This window comes from Antennarius striatus, chromosome 4 (assembly GCF_040054535.1).
Source record: "Antennarius striatus isolate MH-2024 chromosome 4, ASM4005453v1, whole genome shotgun sequence".
NCBI lineage: Eukaryota > Metazoa > Chordata > Actinopteri > Lophiiformes > Antennariidae > Antennarius > Antennarius striatus.
In genome coordinates, this window is record NC_090779.1 from 7,899,869 (window position 1) to 7,923,563 (window position 23,695).

General features: G+C 38.5%; 3 protein-coding genes across 6 annotated transcripts; 2 read left to right on the forward strand and 1 right to left on the reverse strand.

The window, feature by feature from the left end:
* Positions 1 to 327: 327 nt before the first annotated feature.
* On the forward strand, positions 328 to 10,370 carry ap4e1 (adaptor related protein complex 4 subunit epsilon 1). Its single transcript, XM_068312007.1, has 21 exons — positions 328 to 636; positions 2,037 to 2,108; positions 2,196 to 2,319; positions 2,437 to 2,510; positions 2,585 to 2,706; positions 2,823 to 2,982; positions 3,101 to 3,267; positions 3,348 to 3,421; positions 3,523 to 3,645; positions 3,749 to 3,858; positions 3,955 to 4,094; positions 4,509 to 4,621; positions 4,707 to 4,825; positions 5,351 to 5,653; positions 6,195 to 6,306; positions 6,387 to 6,525; positions 6,611 to 6,866; positions 7,080 to 7,619; positions 7,713 to 7,903; positions 7,986 to 8,146; positions 8,752 to 10,370. Exons 1-21 carry the CDS (start codon positions 496 to 498, stop codon positions 8,910 to 8,912), a joined length of 3,402 nt encoding a protein of 1,133 aa, XP_068168108.1. The 5' UTR covers positions 328 to 495; the 3' UTR covers positions 8,913 to 10,370.
* A 235-nt stretch (positions 10,371 to 10,605) lies between these two features.
* cyp19a1b (cytochrome P450, family 19, subfamily A, polypeptide 1b) lies at positions 10,606 to 14,635 on the reverse strand. Its single transcript, XM_068312008.1, has 11 exons — positions 14,574 to 14,635; positions 14,306 to 14,482; positions 13,641 to 13,811; positions 13,367 to 13,517; positions 13,129 to 13,283; positions 12,000 to 12,176; positions 11,799 to 11,913; positions 11,600 to 11,714; positions 11,354 to 11,516; positions 11,009 to 11,250; positions 10,606 to 10,937 (listed from the first exon to the last, which is right to left on the reverse strand). The coding sequence occupies exons 3-11, from the start codon at positions 13,780 to 13,782 to the stop codon at positions 10,635 to 10,637; spliced, it is 1,563 nt and encodes a 520-aa protein (XP_068168109.1). The 5' UTR covers positions 13,783 to 13,811; positions 14,306 to 14,482; positions 14,574 to 14,635; the 3' UTR covers positions 10,606 to 10,634.
* Positions 14,636 to 15,316: 681 nt separating this feature from the next.
* On the forward strand, positions 15,317 to 23,647 carry LOC137594081 (uncharacterized). 4 transcript variants are annotated; one of them, XM_068313321.1, is made up of 23 exons: positions 15,317 to 15,408; positions 15,544 to 15,946; positions 16,547 to 16,598; positions 16,684 to 16,701; positions 16,794 to 16,838; positions 17,256 to 17,318; positions 17,805 to 17,876; positions 18,146 to 18,226; positions 19,213 to 19,302; positions 19,421 to 19,501; positions 19,608 to 19,670; positions 19,924 to 20,004; positions 20,103 to 20,186; positions 20,585 to 20,665; positions 21,237 to 21,314; positions 21,402 to 21,494; positions 21,599 to 21,676; positions 21,769 to 21,858; positions 22,001 to 22,057; positions 22,290 to 22,358; positions 22,437 to 22,562; positions 22,651 to 22,801; positions 22,932 to 23,647. In XM_068313321.1, the coding sequence occupies exons 2-23, from the start codon at positions 15,563 to 15,565 to the stop codon at positions 23,392 to 23,394; spliced, it is 2,400 nt and encodes a 799-aa protein (XP_068169422.1). In that variant the 5' UTR covers positions 15,317 to 15,408; positions 15,544 to 15,562; the 3' UTR covers positions 23,395 to 23,647. The 4 variants fall into 4 exon arrangements, with proteins under 4 accessions (XP_068169422.1, XP_068169424.1, XP_068169425.1 ...); XM_068313323.1 differs by having other exon boundaries at positions 21,790 to 21,858; XM_068313322.1 differs by lacking the exon at positions 15,317 to 15,408 and having other exon boundaries at positions 15,480 to 15,946.
* The last annotated feature ends 48 nt before the right edge of the window (positions 23,648 to 23,695 follow it).

A 23,695-nucleotide genomic window follows, 5' to 3' on the forward strand; every position in this document is an offset into this window, starting at 1 on the left:
TTATCCAATGGGTGTAATTTCATATTAATTGTAATTCTTTTCTTGTAGTTAAGTGTACAGTTATACAAGAGACTGTTTATCAAATCATTACCAACATAATAAATTGAGTTTTGAATACCAACATTTTGTAATTGTTGTTCTTCTAAAGAAGAGTTCCATTAATTAAGGAGATTAATAAAGTGATTTAATGTATAATTTAATCTTTATTGTTAATCTTTCTTGTTAATTAATTTCCTTTCACTGTTTTGTTTAGGGTTACAAATAAAGTTTTACGGTACAAACGGATGTTACGTCATCATCAGGGCTCACTCAGCCTGCCGAATCAAAACAATGGCGGAGTGGTTAGCATTGCTCTTTCTCTTGAGCTGTTCTTGAGTGTTTAACAGATGTTTGGACTGACCCTGGATCAGAAACTTAAATGTGATGGAAAGATGATTTAATGCATTCAGCCTGAGAGACATTAGCGCTGATAAAACTCAGCTTTTCACTGCCAGAATGAGCGATGTTGTGGAAAAAACCCTAACGGCTCTTCCTAGTCTGCTGTCGTTAGACTCACAGCCTGGGGCTGCAAAACTATCCTCCACATCAAAACTAGGACAACTCATCAGAAGCATCACAGAGTTGACTTCCAAACATGTGAGTCCATTCTCAAATGCAGAGCTCAGGTGAAGGAAGACCAGCAGGACTGTTGACGTGTCGGTGTTAGCTAGCTGAGCTGCCATACTGGCTCTCGCACCGCGAATGCTTACACTTTTTTTTGCAGACACTCGGTTACTCCTGCTTTTGTATTATTATTATTATTATTGTTATTATAATGATGATGATGATGATGCAAGACACGTAAAACATGCACTTCTTTGTCTTAACAGTAAAGTGGTGTTTACGAAAAATGAAACGGATAAGCAGCTGTAGATGAGACGAATGGGAAATCAGTGCCTCTTGTGCATGACTATGACGCCCTCACCCTCTACAAGTGAATAAATGAATACAGGTCGAAGTAAAAGCCTTTAACCCCCGTTAGGATGTTAGGGTCTACTGGCAAAATATGCAATTTATCATCTAGTAGCAAAAAACAATTCAAAATACATTATTACAGTTGTCTCTTCCCCCTAAATGAAGCATAAAATACCACTTTAACTGCTGCAAGCCCCGAACCATTCAATCCGTCATCGACGAGCATCACTAGTACCGATCATGACCTGCTGCACATGACAGCCAGACACCAGCTCCTGGTGAGACCTTTGTAAACTTGTTTATTTGCAGTAACCACCTTCTTCAAATGCCTCTGGAAATTTATTATGGAATTCAAGTCAGGCGACTATGACATCCAGTCCACAATAATACCTCACTTCTTCTGAAACCATGCCCTAGTGGACTTGAAGTTTGTTTTAAATCATTGTTGTTCAGTAAATCCAAACTAGGATTTCTTGATGCTTGATGGGATCCAGTTTACCTTCCAAATGCTACAGGTTTCCAATAATCCAGGAAACAAAGCTGTAAAGGCTTATTTTTAGTAGATGCTTCATTCTCCCTCCTTTATACATAATACTGCTGATCTGTTGCAGTCTATGTCTTCTCTTTCTTAACAGGAAAAACACCGACTCTACCATTTAAGAAAGTCTGTGGAAGTTCTGTAATAACTGACTTTATAAATGTGTGCTCTCATGAGGGTTTCCATTCCATTCCATTCCATTCCATTTACTTGTCAAGCAGCATTTTATGTTAAATGTGACAAAACCTATACAATTTGTTGTACTGAAGAATTAAATTGCTCTTTTGTTATTTCAATATTGCAAACAGTAGATAATTAGCCTATTTTGACAATAGGATAATTATCTGATTATCACTCAATCTATAATGTACATTGAGTGAATTTATTGCCAGCTGTAAATTTCTGTAAACACTCCCGTAAGATCTTCATATGTAGTTTGTAGACTGAAGGATATAACTTGATCAGTGGTTTTATTAGAATAGAGCATTGTAGTGCCATTTCTAGCGGTCTCAGCATTGATCTTTTTTGTGGTTCCATTGTTCAGGAGGAAGAAAAGCTCATTCACCGGGAACTAGAATCTATCAAGGAACAGGTTTCCTCCCCCAACACCTCCATGGTACGGTTCTAAGGATTTTCTAATTTGGGCTCGAACAAGAAACAATTTATTACCTGACACTGTTAATGTGTTTACATCATCCTTCAGAGACAGATGAAGGAGCTCATGGTAAGGGCAATCTATTGTGAAATGCTTGGATATGAGACTTCGTTCAGCTACATTCATGCCATCAAACTGGCTCAACAAGGCACTGCCCTGGAGAAAAGAGTCGGTATGTTCTGGTCATCACAAACCTTATTCGTTCCTCATCACTTTAACTGAATAAATCAGCAGCGTTTAGTCTGTTGATAAGCACAACATGGATAACTAGTAGTTTTTTTGTTTGCAGGTTATCTCACTGTGTCCTTGTTTCTGAATGAAAATCATGAGCTGCTTGTTCTCCTTGTTAACACTGTTTTGAAGGTAGGTGAAATATTTTTTCAGCATTTATGATGAGGTGTCTGAAGAAGGAATATTAACCTATTTTGTGTTATCAGGATCTTCAGAGCACAAACCTTATTGAAGTGTGCATGGCTCTTACTGCTGTGAGCCAGATGTTCCCCAAAGATATGATCCCTGCAATCCTTCCTCTGGTTGAGGATAAACTTAATCACCCAAAGTAAGAAATGCATTTTCAATTCAATTTATATACTTACTTGTGTTCATTCAAGTGTATTTTTCATATGAAAAGTCTGTTTTAATATCAATACTCTTTTCTTTTTTACATAATTGTAGAGAAATCATTAGAAGAAAAGCGGTCCTTGCATTGTATAAATTTTACCTGATAGCACCAAATCAAGTTCAACACATCCACAACAAATTTCGCAAAGCTCTATGTGACAAAGATCCTGGCGTAATGACCGCTTCACTACACATCTACTTCCGAATTATTCAGGTATTTGTTTTCTGGACTCACTACAGAATCAACTGTTATTGATAACATTCTAAAAACATCTGAGTGTGACTTAGTGAGCTGTGATTCAATCATGTCACATATTACTGTTTTGTTACAGGAGAATCCAGAAGGTTATAAAGATCTGACGGCAAGTTTTGTCACAATACTGAAGCAAGTTGTTGGAGGAAAACTGCCCATGGATTTCAACTATCATAGTGTCCCTGCTCCATGGCTGCAAATCCAACTCCTTAGAATACTGTCTGTACTTGGGAAAAATGACCAAAGGTAATTATTATTTTGTGTCTTTATTACCTGTGTGGTTTTTGTCTATACTTAAGTATGTTGAATATTTTCTCTGTCAAAAGTACAAGTGAGATCATGTATGAAGTCCTTGGTGAGTCTTTACGAAGAGCAGAGTTGAATCATAATATCACCTACGGTATGTCACATTTAAAGTTTTTTTTTCTTTTCTGAAAATGTCATTGTTCATAATTTAAGCCCTTTCATTACTCACTTACTGTACTTTGTCTTCATTTGCAGCAATATTATTTGAGTGTGTAAAATGTATTTACACAGTTCACCCTAAATCTGATCTTTTGGAAAAAGCTGCCAAGTGCATTGGCAACTTTGTTCTGTCCCCGAAGATCAATCTCAAATATCTTGGTAAGATCAAAAAACACCATAAACAAAAATGATTTTATGTAAATAATTCCAATTATCGGTAATATTTTATATAATTGTTGTAAATTGATCGTTTTCTCTGTAGGCTTGAAGGCTCTCACCTACGTGGTCCAGCAGGACCCTAAACTGGCCCTGCAGCATCAGATGACAATCATAGAGTGTCTCGATCACACCGACCTCATCATCAAGCGTGAGGTGAAGCACTCATTATGTTGGCTGGATTTTTGATTCATAGGTATGTGATTTTACAGCATGGCAAGACTTTATTGGTGTTATTGTTTTGTTTTACAGACCCTCGAATTGCTGTTTCGGATTACTAACGCCCAAAATGTCACAGTCATTGTTGAGAAGATGCTGGAGTTTCTGCGTATCAGTAAAGATGACTACATGACCACTGACCTGGTGGGGAAGGTGGCAGAGCTGGCAGAAAAATATCTTTTTGAGTGTGTGGATTATGCTATGAGCAGCAGAAATAGTGAATGTGTGTTTGACTCTGGTGTCCTGCTCCACTTGATCAAATAATCAATTGAGTAGACCTTCAAAAACAGAGTCAAACGAACCTCGTGTTTATGATAAATAAAAGAGATTGCATAGTTTGAGACTGTTTTATCAGCATAACATTAAAACTATATGAATCTTTTTGGTTTGTTTGCCCGGTGAGCTGCAGCTGAGCCTCTTGGTCTCTCAATCCTAAAGCAACAAATAAAGTTGAATGAAACACAACACATTTAAATTAGTGTTTAATCAAAACAGAAATCCAGTGCTTAAACTGGTTACTATTGTTTATTTGTAATTGATTGGTTATTGATATTTTTTCTGTATTGTTTTCCTATAAACCTTCATACATATGCACCAGACAATGAGTGGTTCATTGAGACCATGAACACAGTGTTTTCAGTGGGTGGAGACATGATGGAGCCTGACATCCCCAACAGTTTCCTTAAATTATTGTCTGAGGGTGAGGTAATCCCACACATTCAGCTTGTTCTCCATTGTTGTGTTGTAACATCAAATCATACGGTTATGTCTCTTGAATGTTCCAGGGTTTGACAGTGTAGAGGAGGATAGGAAGCTGAGGCTCTTTGCTGTTGATTCATATATTTCTTTGCTGCAAGGTGAACCTGGTAAACTGCCACAGCGCTTCCTCCAGGTCATCAGTTGGGTGAGTTCTGTCTCCACAGTGAGCATCATGATCAGCTTGTATTACTTTTTGTCATAATAATGATAAGAAGAAGCAGACAAAGCAAATGATTACAGGTACATAGTATAATGGACGCAAGTATAATGACTTACCAATTAATCACCAATCTAAAATGAATTTTAACAAAAGTAAGGCTTACTCATAAGAAACAGAGAAACACCCATAAAGAAGTAATACCAGCATCATGGTGGTCAGATTGTTATTTAAAATCTGATGCCTCCTTATGGATGATTTGGGAAGTATGTGGCGCAGCTAAAATCTAGAAGCTGAATTCAATCAATAATCCTCAGTTTTATATTAATATATATATTAAACATATCCTACATGTGGGGACTAAAATTTCAGAGTAATTTAAACAAAATTAAAATTTTCATACTTTTAAAGTTGCAGACCTTCAATCATAATACGACTCTAGCCTCGTAACTGTCTAAGTGCTAGGCCATATGCTATGCTACGTGCTATACATGTACTTTGTGCTGTTTACAGGTCCTTGGTGAATACTCTCACTTGAGGGAGGAGATTGAACCGGCTGCAGTCTTGAAGCTATTGGCCAAACTGTTGGACTTGAAGAAAACCAGCAGTGAAACCAAGAGCTGGGTCCTCATGGCAGTTATGAAGATATGTGATGGAGGGGCAGGCATTTCTGTGGCTCAGGAGATTTCTGAAATCTACAGCAACTCTCTGGATACAGTATTGAGACAGAAGGCTCAAGAGCTGCAGCATCTGAGCCAGAATCCAGAGCTCCGAGCCAGGGTGCTCCCTCGACATCCCGGCCTGGAACCCCTGGAGGTAAGATAAAACTTAAATATCTTATTTTTGCACTGTTGTACAGAACAAATTTAAACTGTTGGACTTGGAATATCCCTTATCACCAAAATTTGGTTGAAAATACTCACTGCATTTAGTGTTGTAGCTCCTATAACCACAGCATATATGACTTTCTTGTTCCTCCTCTCCTCAAACATCCTCAGCATCTGGCGGCTTGAAAGAAAGTAAACCTGCAAACCCTTGATCCCCCTGATACACAGTGGATCAGAGTTAAGACTGTCCCTGTCAGTCATAGCAGCTCGTCCTCAGTAGCCCTAATGGTTTGGGTTCTTGACTCCAGTTAAATTTGAAAAAAAGATATTAGAAATAAATTTAATACAAAAATGCCTCTCTTAGATTCTAAAACATTGATTCTATGTTATTGCTTTGTTTTATAAAACAATTGTAAATTTTTTTGATAAAAGATATTTACAAGCACTCACCTGTCAGTTAGACAGTACAATGAAACTTTTCCAAGTGATTTTCTCACCTGTATAAACATGTCGCTTTTGTCGGTTTCCAGGTGGATTCCTCTCTGTCATTCTTGGATGGATTTGTGTCAGAGGCATTGGCTTCTGGCGCTGCTCCATACAAACCTCCTCATCAGCGGCAGGAGGAACTGGCCCACACAAAAGGTAGATGTGGTGAAAGTATTCAGTCTGTGCAGCAGTGCTGTCTGATGGAGGTTTGGTCTTGACTGTGGTTTCTGCCTCAGCTTTGAGCCTGGAGCCATACGGCCTGTCCCTTCCCATCAGCCTGTCGTCCTGCAGTATCAGTGACAGACAGTCTCCTACGCTGTTGTCCATGAGCTCTGGTCTGTCCGGTGATAGCAATGACGTTTCACACAAAGAAAGGTACATAGACATGCTCTCATTGAAAATATCTGATACTGTAGTCAATACCCTGATGCGCATTCATATTTGTTTTTTTTTGTTGTAGCTCTACGACTCTGAAGCTGGATGGCGTGAAGAGGGTCTGGGGGAGGGAGGGCTACCTGGCACAGAGGGATCCTGTGGAGGAGGCTGCCCAGGTTGAGGTTCCCAGCCCCATCCGGTCGCCCATCCAGCAGGGGGAGGCTGATGACTCCCACAGCCAGACGGCCACTCCGGTCCCGACTATTGAATGCAAACAAGAGAAGCAGCAGCTGGCCTCGTCTCTGTTTGTCGGCCTGGGCTCCCACAGTCCTGTGTGTCTGGTGTGCTTTTTAAAGTCTTATGTACACCAGCACAACATGAAATAAAGCTGCAAAGTGTGATATCTTTGATAAATTTAAAGTATAGCTTAGCTTTACTTAACATCCACCTCTTTATATGATATTGTAGCTCTGTCTTTCTATTTCTTCACCTTCTAACTAATTCAGTAAACGCTGCAGCCTGCATCTGTTAAAACCAACTTTTGCTTTCAACAGATGGGAAAATCTGAGCCAAATCTGAGTCAACGCTTCAGACAAAAAGCTAAAGGATCCGTCTCGTCACCCGAAGCCACGGACCAAACACCCAACTCCCTCGTCTCTGCTCCCATAGCAGTGGATAACTATCTGAGCGACAACCTCCTGGACCCCATCACCTCAGAGCTGACTCTCAGTTCACCCAAACAGACGCTCTCTCAAGCCCCCACTAATGCCAATGGCACCTGTGATGAGGCGTCTGCTGGCAGTGACACAAAGGGAAAGGATTCTTTTCTGATTAGGGATAGTGGTGTTCCTGTACCAGATGAAGATGAAGAACCAGGTGGATGTGAAGACTTGTGTCTCAGTTCCTATCTTCCTGCAGAACTTACTGGACTCCCCCATTCTGAAATCACTCCTCTGTGCTCCAACCAAAGCCTGGATCTCTCAGCCTGTCATGTTGAGGAAGAGGAGTCCTTAGGGCTAATCCTTTTCATTCACAACTCGTCTCACTCTGACATTCAACAGATACTTCTTGAGTTTGACACAAATGAACTTGAGGTACTTTGATTATTAAGCAGAAAGTCAGTGACACCTAGCCTCCATTGTTAAATCCTTATGTCATGTTGAATGATATTGTCATGTCTGTATCAGGTATCCTGTGTTCTTGACGGTCTGGTGCAGGAGGTGAGGAGCCACAGTGTAGCTGTGTGTCAGTACTCCCTAACTGTGAAGAAGCCTTCAGTCCACGTTGAAGTGGTTGGGATGGTGTCTTACCAGTTCCCTGCTGGGACACCTCAGTCAGTGCCATTCTCATACAAACTTCCTCTAACCAGCTTCATCAGGTGAGAATTTTTTAATCTCTATTTTAAGTCTGGCTGTGCAGAGATGATTAGTTCCTTACCGTTGTTTCACATTTTCCTGCAGACCTTTGACTGTGTCCACAGAGGAGTATGGGAAAATGTGGCTGGCCTTCTCTAATGATACAAAGCAGAACCTGACACTGATCAGTGATGGCCTGGAATCTCTTAGAGCCACACTGAGGGCTCTGAAGAAAAAACTTCCTATTCACGTGGTTGAAATCATTGGTAAGCATTTTTTAAAACAGTGATTTGCTCCAAAAAGCTCCTGCCTTGATGAGGTCAAGCCAGGAACTTGGAGAACACACACTTTAAAAAGGTTTTTTGATTAATATGGTGAAAATATGCATTCATCCCCTACAAGCATCCTAACATATACCTGTCAATATACATATATTTCACTAAAGTATTTTATTTAAAGTTACTATAGTATGTTGGAATTTTGCCTACAAAAGCAGAGTTAGTTTTATATTTAGTGTAAAAAAGGCCTTTTGCTGTGGAGAAGGGACTTCTCATTTGTTTTTTCTCATTTCTATGATTACAAATAACATTTAGGTTGCCAGAGCAAAAAGAGGGTACAGTATACAGTACATACTACATAAACCTTATGGTGCCAAAATTATATGCTTGCCTGCCTTTATGCACATGGAAACTTGAGTGGCACCCCATTCTTAAACCATAAGATTTAATGTGATGTGATGTTGGCCCACCCTTTGTAGCTGGGAAGGCTTTCCACCAGGTTCAGGAGTGTGATCATGAGAATCTTTGACCTAGTCAGATCTTTAAGAAGTGTTTGTCATGCTATACTGAGTGAACTTTAATTCCCCCTACAGGTGTGGAAGGTATCGCAGCGTGCCGACTGCTGCGGGACCAGCCTTGTCTGATACACTGTCGTGTGCATGCAGGGACGCTGGCAGTATGGCTGCGCTCTCAAGTGCCCGACCTGCCGGACTGTCTGGTCTATTATTGCCAGAGAGCTTTACTAGAACACTGAGCCTCATTGCAATAACTCCACTAACCCCACTGAGCAACACCACCCGACCCTCATCACTGCAGAGGGAAGGTACCCAAAGCAGACAAGGAGAGAGTGCTCAGTATTACATCTATTGTCATCTGGTTTTTGTTTTTTTGGTACAAGAGCAATTATTTTTGTTGTTTCATAAAAATGTGGTGAACTAATTTGTATGGTCTTTCTTGTTAGAAAATCATGTCTGGTGATTAACTTCAGGGCCAAAAGATTGTGATTCATACATGGGTGATGTTTCAAAATATCACTTATGACTTAAAGTGATGACAGGGCTTCATAATGACTTGAAAACTGTAGCAGCTCATTGTTCATGAGTGAAATGCTTAAGGTTGATATTCTTGATATGAACATAAAATTCTGAATCTCTTCAGTTCTTTTTAAATGAGATCGATTATGTCCTGTTTTACTAATTTGTGACATGATTTTAGTAAAATCAATCATATTTTGTGATTGGAATGATCGTTATGTCCATTGGGACTTTAATTAGTAAAAAGGATTAATCTCAAATTCTCCTTGGAATATATTTCATACTTGTTTTATTTCATCAGTCCACACTGACTTAATACTGACTGAAATGGAAAGAATTACACAAATTCTTTGAATTGTTTTCTTTCAAAGTAATAAAACAAAAGTTATGAGTTCATAATTTTTTCAGATATGGACTTGAGTGCGTCATTCCAGTAGAACATAAAGGACTTAAAAATTAAAACGTCATTAATATTGCAGAAACTGCTCATCTTGACTGCTGAGGGAAAAGAGTTTACAACCCTGTGTGTGTAAAGGGTCTACATTGTGCTAATATGAAGCTTCAAATGAAACATGTATTTTTTATGGCCACGATGAAAGTATTTTGTCTCAGATGTGATGAAGATGTCCAGCTCATTACTCATCATCCTGGTGTGGAGCGCTTCAGTTTCCTCTTGTTTTGCAGATGCTGCCTTTTGTGTGACGTGATGAACTATGCAGTTGTGTTTCTGGGTTGAGGACAAACTTGGTGGTCATTATATTTTTGTATCGAAGCAGTATTTAACATATTTAACAAATTTATATTCTTAAAGTATTTTTTATTAATTTCTCTGAAAGGAAAAAATGCGCATTGAACTTCTTGTACTTCTTGATTGTGGTGAACCAGATGTGACCTGATAAGTTATATTTAATTCACATTTACCTTTGTGTGTTCTGATTTCAAGTTAAGCATGAAGCTGACACACCTCAACTCAAACCCAGCGCCTTATGTTCTAATGCCGAGGAGGCATGTTTGATTTGTGCCTGTGGTACAGAAGAAATCATTATTTCACTGCATCCTGATACTTATGAATAAAGTCAGCACACCTAAATGACATTTTGCCTGTGTGATCATTCATGATATTGAGTTGTAACATCCTGTCAGTCACCTTTATACTGTACACATCCTCCACTTTAATCAAAGGAAAATGTCCATATGTTTGACTGGTACTGAGCTACTACTACATTTTGTTTATTGAAACAAGAATTAAACAACACCTTAAAACAAAATAGTCTTTTTTTGTGTATAGATTTAAAATGAAAGGATGTAATACTTTAGATTTATAATTAGTTTATAACTAACATTTTCACCTCTACACTGCTTTAGAACACAATTGTCAAGTAAAAGGAAAAACCTCAAATTCAACATCTACTTTCTCAGCTCAATGAACTACATCCCAGAGTTCAATCAGTCATAACTTTGAGCTGCTTAGTTCCCACTAACTGCGGCGTCTCAGTGCTGGTTGTGTTGAGGTTGTGTTTTGATCGAGGGATGAAGCGCATGACCAGGCTGTGTTCGTCCTCCACCGGCTGCTGGGACAGGTTGTTGGTCTGCCTGATACTATTGAGTGTGCAGCCTTGGAGAGGACAGACAGTGTAGCGAGACAACACAGTGACCAGGATGGCCTTCATCATCACCATGGAGATGTGTTTACCCACGCAGGACCGAGGCCCACAGCCGAAGGGCTGGAAGAAGCGACTGGGCACCTGCCAAACAAGACAGCAAATGCTCATATGTTGTTAAGTCTTTCTGCAACCCAGAGATTTATACAACTTACTGTTTTCTCAAAGTTTGTCAGACTGAATTCTTTGGGTTTGGGGAAGAATTCAGTTTTATGCATGAGACCAGTGTTGAGAATGATGTTGGTTCCTTTTGTAATGTGAATGTCTTCGATGATGTCATCCTCTAGTGCTTTTCTCATTGTGAAATCTACCACCGGATGAAACCTCAGAGACTCGTTGATGAAACTCTCCAGCACATTCAACCTCTGATAATCAATGTCTTCTGCATTCTCTTCACCTGCAGGTGAAAAGGCAGCATTTTGATGAAGGTTATTAGTTTTGTTTCTGTGTTTCATGATGGGAAAGTGTAACTATTAACTATTCTGCTCTAATGCATTTACCCAGGACAGTGTTCATTTCCTCCACTATTCTTAGTTCTACATCTGGATTTTGTTTCAGCAGCATGAGCATGAAGAAGAGGCTGATAGACAGCGTGTCAGGTGCTGCAATTACCATCTCCAAAATGCACTGCCTGACGTTATCAGGCGAAAGCTCTCCGTTGTTCTGTTGATGAGACAGGGGAATGTACGCAAACATCAACTCTGCAAACATCAGCGAGTCGAGATTTATAAAGACCATAGACAAACCTGGGCCAGAAGGAGCTCTGTGGCAAAGTCAAGGTTGTCATCCAACTTTTCTGACTCAGTTATAATCTTTCTCTTAATTTCAAGAAGGCTCTCCATTGCATCCTGTAGGGCTTGGCTGTTGGTGCAAAAGCAAAGAATTGATTAGACTAAATAAATCACAGGACAAATGTTGAATTCCTGTCATGTTTCTGGATCTTACGCTGCTTTCTTGTGCTTGTTGTACAGCCATCCAATTTTGAAGAATATATCTGGCTTTATTAGAACTGTTTGCCAAGTCTCAAAGTAGCCATGTATTTTCTTCAGCAAGTCCTTTTCTGAGGAACGATAACACAGTCAGGAGCTGCTGGGGTTGATGCAGGAACTGCAACTACTATTGACTGACAGTAAACATTCAGGTCACCATTGAGTGGCACTCTGAGGAAAAGCCTGTTGGAGATATCCACCACTATGGCTCTCAACAGATTGAGGGAGTCCACATGTCCAGAGGTACTGGTCATCTCCTGCAGGCAGTCCAAGTGTTTGGCTGTGGAGCTGGTGCAGATCCCCAGCGTCCTCTGGAGGCCGGGGCCCGTCAGAGCTGTAAAACCAAATGAAGCATTAAACAGTTCAAGTACCACCATGTTGCAGCCAATACGTAGTCTGATGCCAACAACATTTACACTTATCTCTACTAGATTGAAAATTCTAGGTTTGGGGATTATGTTTTAAAAGTTTGTTCATAGATTGCTTTTCTTTTTTTTCCACAAAGCCTTTTTATTTCCAGACTACTTTAAGATTTCTTGACAAGTAAGATTATCCTCTGCATGGACAAATGGTTTTACTTGTCAGAAGTATTTTCCTTCATCAAACTTTCATATTTTGGAAAAAAAATGAAAAAAAGATGAACATGTCGTGTCAATGTGTGGAAGTGTCCCCCAGTCACAAAAAGGGATATCATAATTAGAAAACAAAAACCCCATCCTTTACATATGAATATGAATTGGGAATTTTCATAGTCCTGGACTGCATAGTGAAGTTGTAAATAAAATGTACAGTTAGCTGATTAAATGCCTTTCATTTGTTTTTCTTATTATATTACTTTATTTGCTCAGCAACTCTACAAACAAATGTTTACAAAATGTTATGACAGGCAGGAAACACAATCAACTCAGACAGTAATGTAACATCAGGAATCACAGAGCCAAACAAATACTTAAAACCAAGAGGACAAAAAGACACAAGATGCACGGAGGATAATAAGAAAATCAAACCTGGAGTGTTACAACAGTCCACTGAGATCAGATGGAGACGAGGGCTTTGAAAACAGTCAGTGGAGGAGGTCAGGCTGTCCAAACTATTTCCTTTCTTTTAGTGTGAATATATAATTCCAATGAAAAAAATAAAGCTTAATAAAGAAATTCTTGGATACTTATTCATTTTGAAAGAGCAGCAGCCATTGGGAAAGCACCGGTGCTGGACTGGACCAATCCTATCTTTATTAATTAGCCACTTGGTCAATGTCACTAACAATACTGTCATTCCATTCTCACCTTTAGAAAAATATTTCCTCAATTTTTTCCAGAGTAGGACATCACTGTTGAAGATAATACCCCTTCCTTCCATCCCGATGCACTCCAGCCCTGCTTTACTCCCAAACCGGGCCGTGTAGAGGTCGCTCCTCAGGACGTGATACACCGCAGACGACCTGCAAGAGCAGCCAGCCTTTCACTAGTCACTGATTCATGGGATTCATTGTGAGGGTTAAGAGTTTCACGTCTAAAGACTTGCCTGCTCAGAATGACCGTCTCCTCACCATTAATCCACACCCGGACGATGCTGCCATACTTGTTGTTGTAGTAGTTGCAAGCTGTTCCAATTCCAGTCCACATAAATCTGACATAAGTGAGGATTGGACCCAGTCCTGCCAAAAAGGAAGGACCTGGTGGGAAAATTGCAGAAAGTCATTTGAATGAGGGCCATAACTGTCTCATTAACTGTGATACAGACTTTCTAATCTGTCCCTGTGATGAAAGCAGTGGTTCACGGTACAGTATTCTGTTACCTGGTATGTGAGGCTGTGCTGTTCCTCTCCTGGTGATGAAGAGCAGCAGCAACAGCAGCAGCAGAAGGATGGTGACTTCTGACACTGCGTCAGCCACTGTGGGGCAGAGGTCGAGTACCTCCGGTGGCAACATCCCATTCATTAAACTCCCGCTCCTCAGCAGGCTCTGACCTGTGCTCATAAAGTTTCCGTCTCTTTGAACCAACAGACAAACCCAACTAATTTATTTGTTAAAAGAGGATAACTTTCATCTGAAGCCAATATACCCACATTAAGTTTTATGATGCCCGGTCAAAGGTGAAAAAGGGGATACCCCATATTCTTTTAAACAGCATTGTGCATAATTTGAAAGACAATGATGAATTCAAAATTATAAAAGGTGAACATACAAATTAAATTTGAGCACCAGATGCAATAAGTTTTACTTTGATTTTGCTGATTTAAGTGTGAATAAATGCCAAATTAGACAAAACAAGGTTGGTTTTAATTTCTTAACCACTGTCCCATTATTTTTCCTCAAAATATAAGGTATCAGGATATGTTTAAAAAATCTTTCTTTGCTGAAATTATTTCACATCTTTAAAAGTAGCTTCAATAGTTTAAATTATATTATAGAAAGTATTTTAAAAATCTCCATCAACAAATTACCAGAGTATAATACTCACGTCTCTTGTTCTTTCTCACTTGATGAGCTCCTCCTGGTAGTCTCACCCGTTTTATAGATGAGCAACATTCATCTCCCAAATCACCTTGATTCAACCGTTTATAAATCCTTGGTTCAGCCTTCACTTCACTGGTTGCTTAGAAACGCTGCCACTCTGGGGTTAGAAGTACCATGGCACCTACATGGCAGGCCAGATAATAGTGCACATCTAAACCAAAAAGCAGCTTCAAATAAGGACAAAAAACTTTTTCTTTTTATGTGACACTCACAGTTCTTTCCTCATTTGTACCCTGCATGAATTTCTTTAGAGTGGTTTACTTCACATCTAGCTTTCTGCAAAAGAAAAAGACCACCCCCCAACCATCTAATTCATCAACTCAGGAGGCTTTTCAACGGGACACTAATCGACTGGGTCAGACTGACCTTTGTAAAAGGATTTACTCAGCAGTTCAGGTCAGGCAGGAGGAAGAGGAGAAAACATCATCGTTAGAATTTGGACTCTTTAAAAAAAACATTTTCATATGATACCGTATTGTATACGATCTCTGCTATGATACAAAATATTTTAAAGGGTAAAATTTCAGTGCAGAAGTTGTGTGTTTATCATAAGCTTTGTAATAACTGGTGTGCAGTGGATGGAGATACTGACATTTAGGACTTTTCCCGAAGTTGGCTGAAAAAGTAGTCGACACTCAACTGGATGACAAGACTTATTTTGTGAATAAGATTAAATGTTTCCTGTCTACCAACAAAAGAAAAATATGTTGCTATTATGCTATTTTTAGAAATGCATTAATCTAATAAATAAAAAACAATGAAAAGCCTTTTATTAAGAGATCTGCACACGCACACACACACACACATACACACACACACACACACACACACACACACACAGTGTACAACTCAAAGTACTCTGAATGCTCTTTTGTTCGTTTGAAGAATGTTCCTCTTGTTCACAACTTATTTATTTCGCTTCCATGTAATTTTGCGTAGGACAGGCTGTGACAATGTTGAGAGGAAGAGCAACAGAATGATGAGGAGCCCTACAGTCTGCAGGATGTGTCATTCCTGAAATATGTCCATTAGCTGCTTCTAAATCAAGTAAGGTCCAATAGATGCAACAGTTCCCCAACAGTTCTTGTTGCTCAATGCATCACGTGGTTCCGCCTGTATTTACAGACAGTTTTTGACATGTATATTCCTCCCCGAGCTCACAGACATCTCCTCTGTTGGCAGGTATTCAGTTAGGAGCTGTATGGACTTGTGGATTTCAGAGCCCAGATCACTTCTGCAGCAGAGGACCGTGAAAGAGAGAGCAAACATGAAGGAGAGGAGTGGAGTTTTCATTGTGTGGAAGGTGGTGCTGGTGTGGATGGGTTTCCTGCTGCTCCTGAGTTCAGCAGGTGTGGTGCTGCTGCTGGTTCGACAGAGAGACCTGACAGAGGATCTGCTGCGCTTGGACAACCAGATGCAGTCGCTGTCGCAGAGCTGCAGGCTGCAGGGAGGAATCCTGATCACTGACCCAACAGAGGCTGGGGCGATGGAGAAGCTCCATCGCAGCAGGAGACACCAAGAGGGAGAAGTGTCTCAAAGCCAAGATGACAAGAATGTCCTGATGTTTATGGCCTACAAGTTTCCTGTAAGACAGCAACTTTTCATGAAACTATGAGTATTAGAGACTGTTCATTATGAGGCAGAGATAGGAAGACACCCGGTGTCCTACTAATTGTTTCCTGGATAAACACTGAGCTGAGAAGATACTACATTTCTCTGTGGGGGCGCTACTGTTCTGTTGAGTTCCTTCAGCTACCTGATAAATGCAAACATACTTATTTGACAATAGTAAAGGATGCAACTAATACTTACCTTCACTATGAGTTTATCAGGTTTTTTCTTGATTAATTGTTTGAGTTACAAAACTGTATAAAATACAGAAAAATGCCCAATTGATTCCCAGAGTCAAGTTAACCATTTCAAACTTAGGGTTCATATTTACCATCAAACATTGTTAAAAGTACACAAAAAACTAAAATTCACAAATAAGGAGCTTGAGCAATCTTGTCAATATTGTATAAATTGAATGTTTAATTCAGTCATTCATCAATGTTTTTAGGTCAAATAATATGATTAATGTGTGACTGAAATATTATTTGACCATTCTATCCGAGCCTTTGGAATCCAGGTGTTTTTCCACATCATCATTGATTTCTCCTGTTATCATTGTTTCTCATTATTTCAGATAAAAATGTTTGTGGATCTGTGCAACAGCTCCAGAGGAGTCTGTTTAACAGGTGATCATCAAATATTTACCCTTCCAGCACTATATTTATGTTCAACGATAGGGCTTGTGTAAATGCTGTGTTGTATCCTCTCCAGGTCCACCTGGACCTCCAGGTAAAAACACATTTAACATGTTAGTCTGTTCATTCACACATGATAAGCTGAGTGTGTTTGTCCTGTAACAGCACTATTGTCTGGTTCACCAGGACCACAGGGTGAGCCTGGGCCGGCGGGGAGACGAGGAAAAAGAGGTTTGGAAGTCCTTTCATCTGTTGACTGTTTGAAGTCTGTTTTAAACAGCATCCCATTGTTGAGCTGTGGTTGATCAAAACCCCACTCCTCATCTCTGCCTTTAGAGAAAAACCCCTCCACATCAAGAATGAATGGGACCGATTGAGTTGTTGACTGGATCGTGCTGTTATGTTGTTGTTAGTTTTGTAGTCTGCTTGGTAGAGATCTTTTTATGTCTCACTCACTGTTTGAAACATTTCAGTGACTAATAGATCAGCTTGGCTGTATGTAAGGAAATAGTTTAGAAAATCAAAGGTCATGTATGAACAGGTTTGCAGTGCTGCCCTTGAACTGGGATCACTTCAGTGTTTTCACTTTAGTTTTAAATGATTTCAAACTAGTGGTTTATAGTAATGTCAACAACTGCCAATGCCCAGGACCCCATGGTGAGAAGGGAGAGCGAGGACCTAAAGGAGATCGTGGGCCTCCTGGACCAAAAGGTGACATGTACAATTAAATTCTATTCTTACATATGAGGTTCAATATGTACAAAATTTCAAACCTCATTGAAAAATGTTTTTGCTTTTTGCTGTTTTGCTGTATTTTCTGCACTATAAGGCGCACTGGATTGTAAGGTGCACCTTCAATGAATGGCCTGTTTTTAAAAAAAAAAATCATACATAAAATGCACTGGATTATAAAACACATCTGAGAAGTCATCTTCAACGAATGGTCTATTTTAACTTTTTTTCATATATAAGGCGCACTGGATTATAAGAAATTGAGAAAATTAAAGGCTTTCAGGTGCACCTTATAGTGCGGAAAATACTGTACTTTGGGTTGAACTTTTGTGAATTAATCAACCATTATTCTTTATACAACAATAATTTCAGTGCACTTTAAATGGGAAAAACGTTTTAAAGTGTACAGCAGTAATCTTTAAGTCACTTTAAATATGTGACTTGTAATTATTACTAACCCTGAAGGTCCACCCTGTCCTGATTTAAATGGAATGAGAAACAGAAGTGTCCAAGAAGACATCCATCAAACCGTGACGGGTAGGATTGTGTCTACAGAACCTTCAACCATCATTTTAAATGTCAATTAATCTGCCCAAAGAAATGTGTAGTTTGGGTCTATTTAGGTTGGTAATGTCAACTTTAAATACATTTAATGTCCACCACGTGTGGATTCATATAATTTTTAAGGAATGATGTTGTCAGTGGAGAGCTTTAGTGCACAATTAAAAATCTTTTGTTAGGATTAGTAGTTGGGTTATAACAAGTTTAAACTTCATCTTTTCATTTCTTTATTCTGTTCTATTTAGATTCGTCTCCTGTTTGGAGCACACAGAATTTCAATGGAAGTGCTACAGAAAGCATCAGCAGCTCCACAGCTTACCAACCTGGTCTGGTGACATTCACAATTAGCAATACCTAGATGACTTTATGGTTTATATTATCAGTTTTTTGATTCTTGAGCTTCAGGTTCAACTTTAAAAAAAGATAAAGTTGTATGATGATGAAGAATCAGCTGTGAAAGGTTGTGTGTTTCTACTTCTGAAGCACTGCTTCAGAAGTAAAATAATCCCCGCAGGAAAATCTTTTTTTTTTTCAGTCTTTTATAGTTATTCCACACACAGGCCAGAGCATGCACAAACACACACACACACACACACACACACACACACACACACACACACACACACACGCACGCACGCACACACACACACACACACACACACACACACACACACACACTCATTCATTCGTCTTTTTATCTGCCTCGTCCACTTGATTTTATCAATATTCAATCAAAGATATTGAGGACCACGGATCACTTTGGGGCAAGACATTTCAAATACAGCGTAGTTGGACATCTGGCAGCTGAATGACCCGAATTTAAAAAACCACAATATGGGACCTTTAATCATTAAGTTGGTTTATATTTTGCTGCAAATTTTGCAAATGTGGAGTTTTGCTGCTTTTCTCCTGAATAATTTCTAATTAATTTCTAATAATTTTAAGGTTTGTGCTCTCAGTCAGATAAACCAAACATGAGTATATCACTTTTAATTCTGAGTAATTGTGCCATTATTTTCAGAATTTTTTTTCAGATCAGTCCATTCATGGTGAACGTGATCATTGGATGAATTATGAATGAATGAGATTAATGAATTATTAAGTAGTAATTAGTTTCACTCAAATGCAGAGATATTTCATGAACACAGCACCAGCGCAAACATCTACAACAGTAGAACACTTTCAGACATTAATCCATAATTATATCATATATGATTTTGCTGAATGAACCCTTTTAACCCTGAGATTACTTTTTCCTGATTATTACTTTTTCCATAATTGGTAACTCTTCTTATAATCTTTATTTTCATAGAACCAGTGACAACACATCCAGTCGAGGTCTACAGAAACATCTCGAATGTTACCAACTTTAAAAACCACATGGACACACATATGACAACTGGTCAGTGAACAATTGAAGTGACTTCATTGTCATACTTAATTCTGAGAAGACAAATGTACATTATAGAAATAACGTGCTACTCTGGTCATTTTTCTTTCTTTTTTTCTACCACTATCAGTTCATTCAGAGTCCTACAACTACACAACCAATGACACCAACACAGAGAATGTTACAGAGGCACCAAACGTCTTATTAAGAGGTATTACCTATAATTGAAACTCTCTTCTATCCTAATTGAATTGTCGTGTTGATAATCTACACCGTATAATTATTTCAAGTTGGAATGTCTGATCACTTTCTTCCAGACTTGAGTCAGAACAACATGACCTACAGTGAAATGGAAACCTTCACAGTTACAACAAAAAATGGTATTTTTTGCACATACAGTATTGTTCTAATACAGACAATTAAAGTCAGGCACAAACGTAACTGCGTTTCACAAATAATTTGTGCGTCTAGAGGACACACATGTCTGAGCTCTTTCATGACTTCATCATTGTGTTTCTTCGTGTTAATTTAACATTAGCTTAATCCTATTACCTTTAATGAGCCTCCGTGGTGACACATTGCCTAGTACAGCTAAAAATACGCTCTCATCATAGTCCTACTTGTTTTCCACAGATTTGCTATGGCCTCGTCCAGACGACAGGGAGCAGACGTGGACTGAAGCCAGCTCAGAGACACCGCTTCACTTGTTCACAGGCAGGAGATCCTGGAAATCATTCATAAATCCTTGTGCACACTCAGTTCATCTGAACTTTTTAACGCTGTGACTCATAAAATCCTGCCTTTCCTTCCAGAGTTACCAACACCACCTCATGAAGCGATAGATATTCTTAATATAACTGACTCTGAAAACTTTCTCCACACAGACAAGGAATCTGGTTGGTAAACATTTATTTTCTATTTTAAATCTACAGCCCTTCTCAATATTAGAATAGAAGAATAAGATTGTTTCAAAGTTGTGAGGTGAGAAAATACCCTTAAAAATGAAGATGAGATGCCGATAGCCTAGTTTTTTAATAAATATAGTGAAAAAGTGATGAAAAATACTCTACAATACAATTGATTAAAGCCTTTAGACTTAGATGGCGTCCAGTGATGTGAATGTACTTTACACCATTGGACTCCATAGTTCTAAAATCCACTTTCCTGGATTCATAGTTCCTCTCTGGTTGAAGCTTAGCTGCTGGTTTGTTATGCAAGATTCATAGATTAAACCACACCTTTATTTAATGAAACAATATGTGAAACTCAGTACCTTCTTTTTTTTTTTTTTTAGAGTTTGTACCATTTCAGGAAGACAAAAACCTGAATGACTCCAAAATAGAAAATATTACAGATGAACCACTTAAGCTAAAAGGTAAAGTACTGTTATAGATTATGAGTAGACGAATGACTCTCCACAGACCAAAAGAATGACTGTCAGAAACAGTGGAGACACTTTGATACACTCCTAAAAACTGTTGAGAATATGTCTAATATTATAATCCCTTAATTTATTATGTCCAATATTGGATTTGATTTTGGTGGCAATCATGTGATCATAACTTTGTTTATTTTACAAGATAAGTCACGACTGGATTTTGTTGAAAGTCCGCAATGACAATGTTATTATATGCTTCACTTGAGACCTGTCCTGGAAAGTATCTAGCGATTCCTACTTTTAATGGCCATGTACTGTATATTTTAGAGGAAAGAAGAAATTCTGATGACTGTCTTTTCTTTTCTTTTTTTTTAAACAAAATTTCACCTAAGAACTACAATAAGAAAATATAGGCTGTCTTCAAAACAGAAAAGGAACCTCAAGCATGGCAAAAACTTAATATTAGTTAATTTTCAGGATACGCTGTAGAACTAAGGCTCTGGGTCTTCATCATATTTATTTACTATGTGTTATCTCCACAGTTTAAAACTTATCTTTGTTTTTTCAGGATCCTCCACATCACAACCAGTCAGCGATAGCAAGGATGTAATGAATGCCACCAACTCTGAGATACTTCTAGATACAAGTGAACAAACCAGCAAAGAAGGACTTTGAGTAGATCACTGTCTTGTTCATTTTTTAAATTAACTTAAGACTTTTTCATTCCTTTTAGATTCAGCGTTAAATCCTCTGGTATCCAGCCAGGACACCTTGAATGATACCTACATAGAGAATGTTACAGAGGCATCAGCTGAATTCTCAACAGGTATTAACTGTGTACTGTAAATATAAATAAAAGTTTTTTTTGTCCTAATGGTAACTGCTGTTCCACAACACCAGGATGAATGATTCTCTTGATTCAATTTGCAGCACTAATTCTTCAGGAGCTCATTCAAGACAATTACACCTTCACTGACAGCAGAAACAACGAATCATTCTTGAAAAGTGGTAATTATTCTATTCTATTCTATTCTATTCTATTCTATTCTATTCTATTCTATTCTATTCTATTCTATTCTATATACTTGTGTAATTTTTAGAGTTGGTATCATCTCATAAAGTTGGCTCCCAGGACACCATGACAGATTCAAACAGAGAAAAGGCCACAGCCGAATCAAATACCTTAGCAGGTTGGTCTGTTTTGTATTCTATACAGTATAATATTAAGAATTATTTAAAAACATTTACTTTTGGTATTTTGCATAATTAGTGATACTGCAGCGTAAGACAGGTAGTCTTTTGTATTTATGCACATTTACTTTTATTTTACAGCCTCAGTCTCTGAAGCCTTCAACCACAGCGGGGATATCATGGATACACCAACAAAAGGTGGTGGAAACATTTACCACAATTTGTTTAATTGACATCTTAGTATTTTCAGACCTTATTCAGCCTATTTTTCATTTCTCTGAAAGCCCATCCTTCATCTTTCAAAACACTGTCATTGTCATGTTTTTAAATCACCTCTGATCACCTTCTAATCAATAGCATAACTATTGCCTATATGCTTTAAATAAATTGAAAATGTGATGGAGCCTTTTCATTCCTCATTTTTCTTTAGACTATTCATCTCCACTCCATTCCAACGAAAAGATCAACGTGACAACCAGTGAAAGACGAGCAACAACCGGTGAAAACATTTAAATGAACTCATTAATCCATCCATCAGTCTAATGGAAACACTCAAAGCATCTGTTAATTCATTTAGAGTGCAAGATAAGAGCTATTAAGTGTTTGGAGAGACCCATTAAAATGCAAAGCACTTTTGGATCCTGGATGTCCGATGCGTCTCAGTTAGATGACGGCCCGTTCTGGTTGGCTGAGCATTTTTCAGGTGATTTTTACAGTGACTTTTACAGTGACTTTTGTATCCCAGAGGTTTATGATTATTGTGGCTCTAACACAGACACATTTTTTCCCAGGTCGACTTTTGGCAGAGCACAGGAACATTTCAACATTTCAGTATAAAAGCAAGCATGTTATAGACGTTAGGAGGTTCTACCAAGGCTGCGGTCACATTGTTTACAACAAATCATTGTACTTCCAGAACGCAGGAACAAACACAATTATAAAGTAAGTTCTGAAAGTAGAAAAGACTGGCATTTCCAATTTGAAATACTGACATACTGACTTTTTCATGTCTGTGTTGTGTAGTATGTTAAGTCAATACACAACTTCATAAGTTACCTGTGATATTTTACAGATTTAACCTGGAAACCAGGAAATCAAACTCTCTGTTGATGGAAAACAGCAGATATCACAACCTGACGTATCTTTTCCGCAACTCTAAGACATATTTCAAGTTTGCTGTGGATGAAAATGGATTGTGGGTCATTTTTGCTGCAGATACAGATGATGACATAATGGCTGCGAAACTTAACCAAGACATGTTCACTGTGGACTCACTCATTAACACCCACTACCCCACAGCCAAAGCTGGAAATGCTTTCATAGTGTGTGGTGTGCTGTATCTTACAGATGTCAAAGACAGAAGAGTGACATATGCCTATGATCTAAAGACAGACAGTCCACAGGATGCAAGTTTTGACTTAAGGCCAGATAATGGGATCCTGGCTATGCTGTCGTATTATCCTAACAAAAGACTTCTTTATATGTGGGACAACAGCAGTGTTAAGACCTGCAAAGTTAAACTGAAAGTGAACTAAAAATAACCAGTGTTACATGATTCGGAATCCAGAAGCATTCCTGGTTGAAGTTTAGTAGGTCCCAATTTTTGGAATGCCTGTGTGACCGACTGTGTCTATATTCCTATAAAACAATACATAATATAAGATGTACTGTACATAACCATTTGTATTGTAGAGATTCACAGCTTCAACTGCCCACTTTTAAATTTGTAATTAAAAAGATATTAATAATAACATTATAATAAAAGATTTCGAATTAGATTACAATATGCTGTACACAAATTTGTTTCGATAAACCTTTAAATTATCCTGTTCTGAT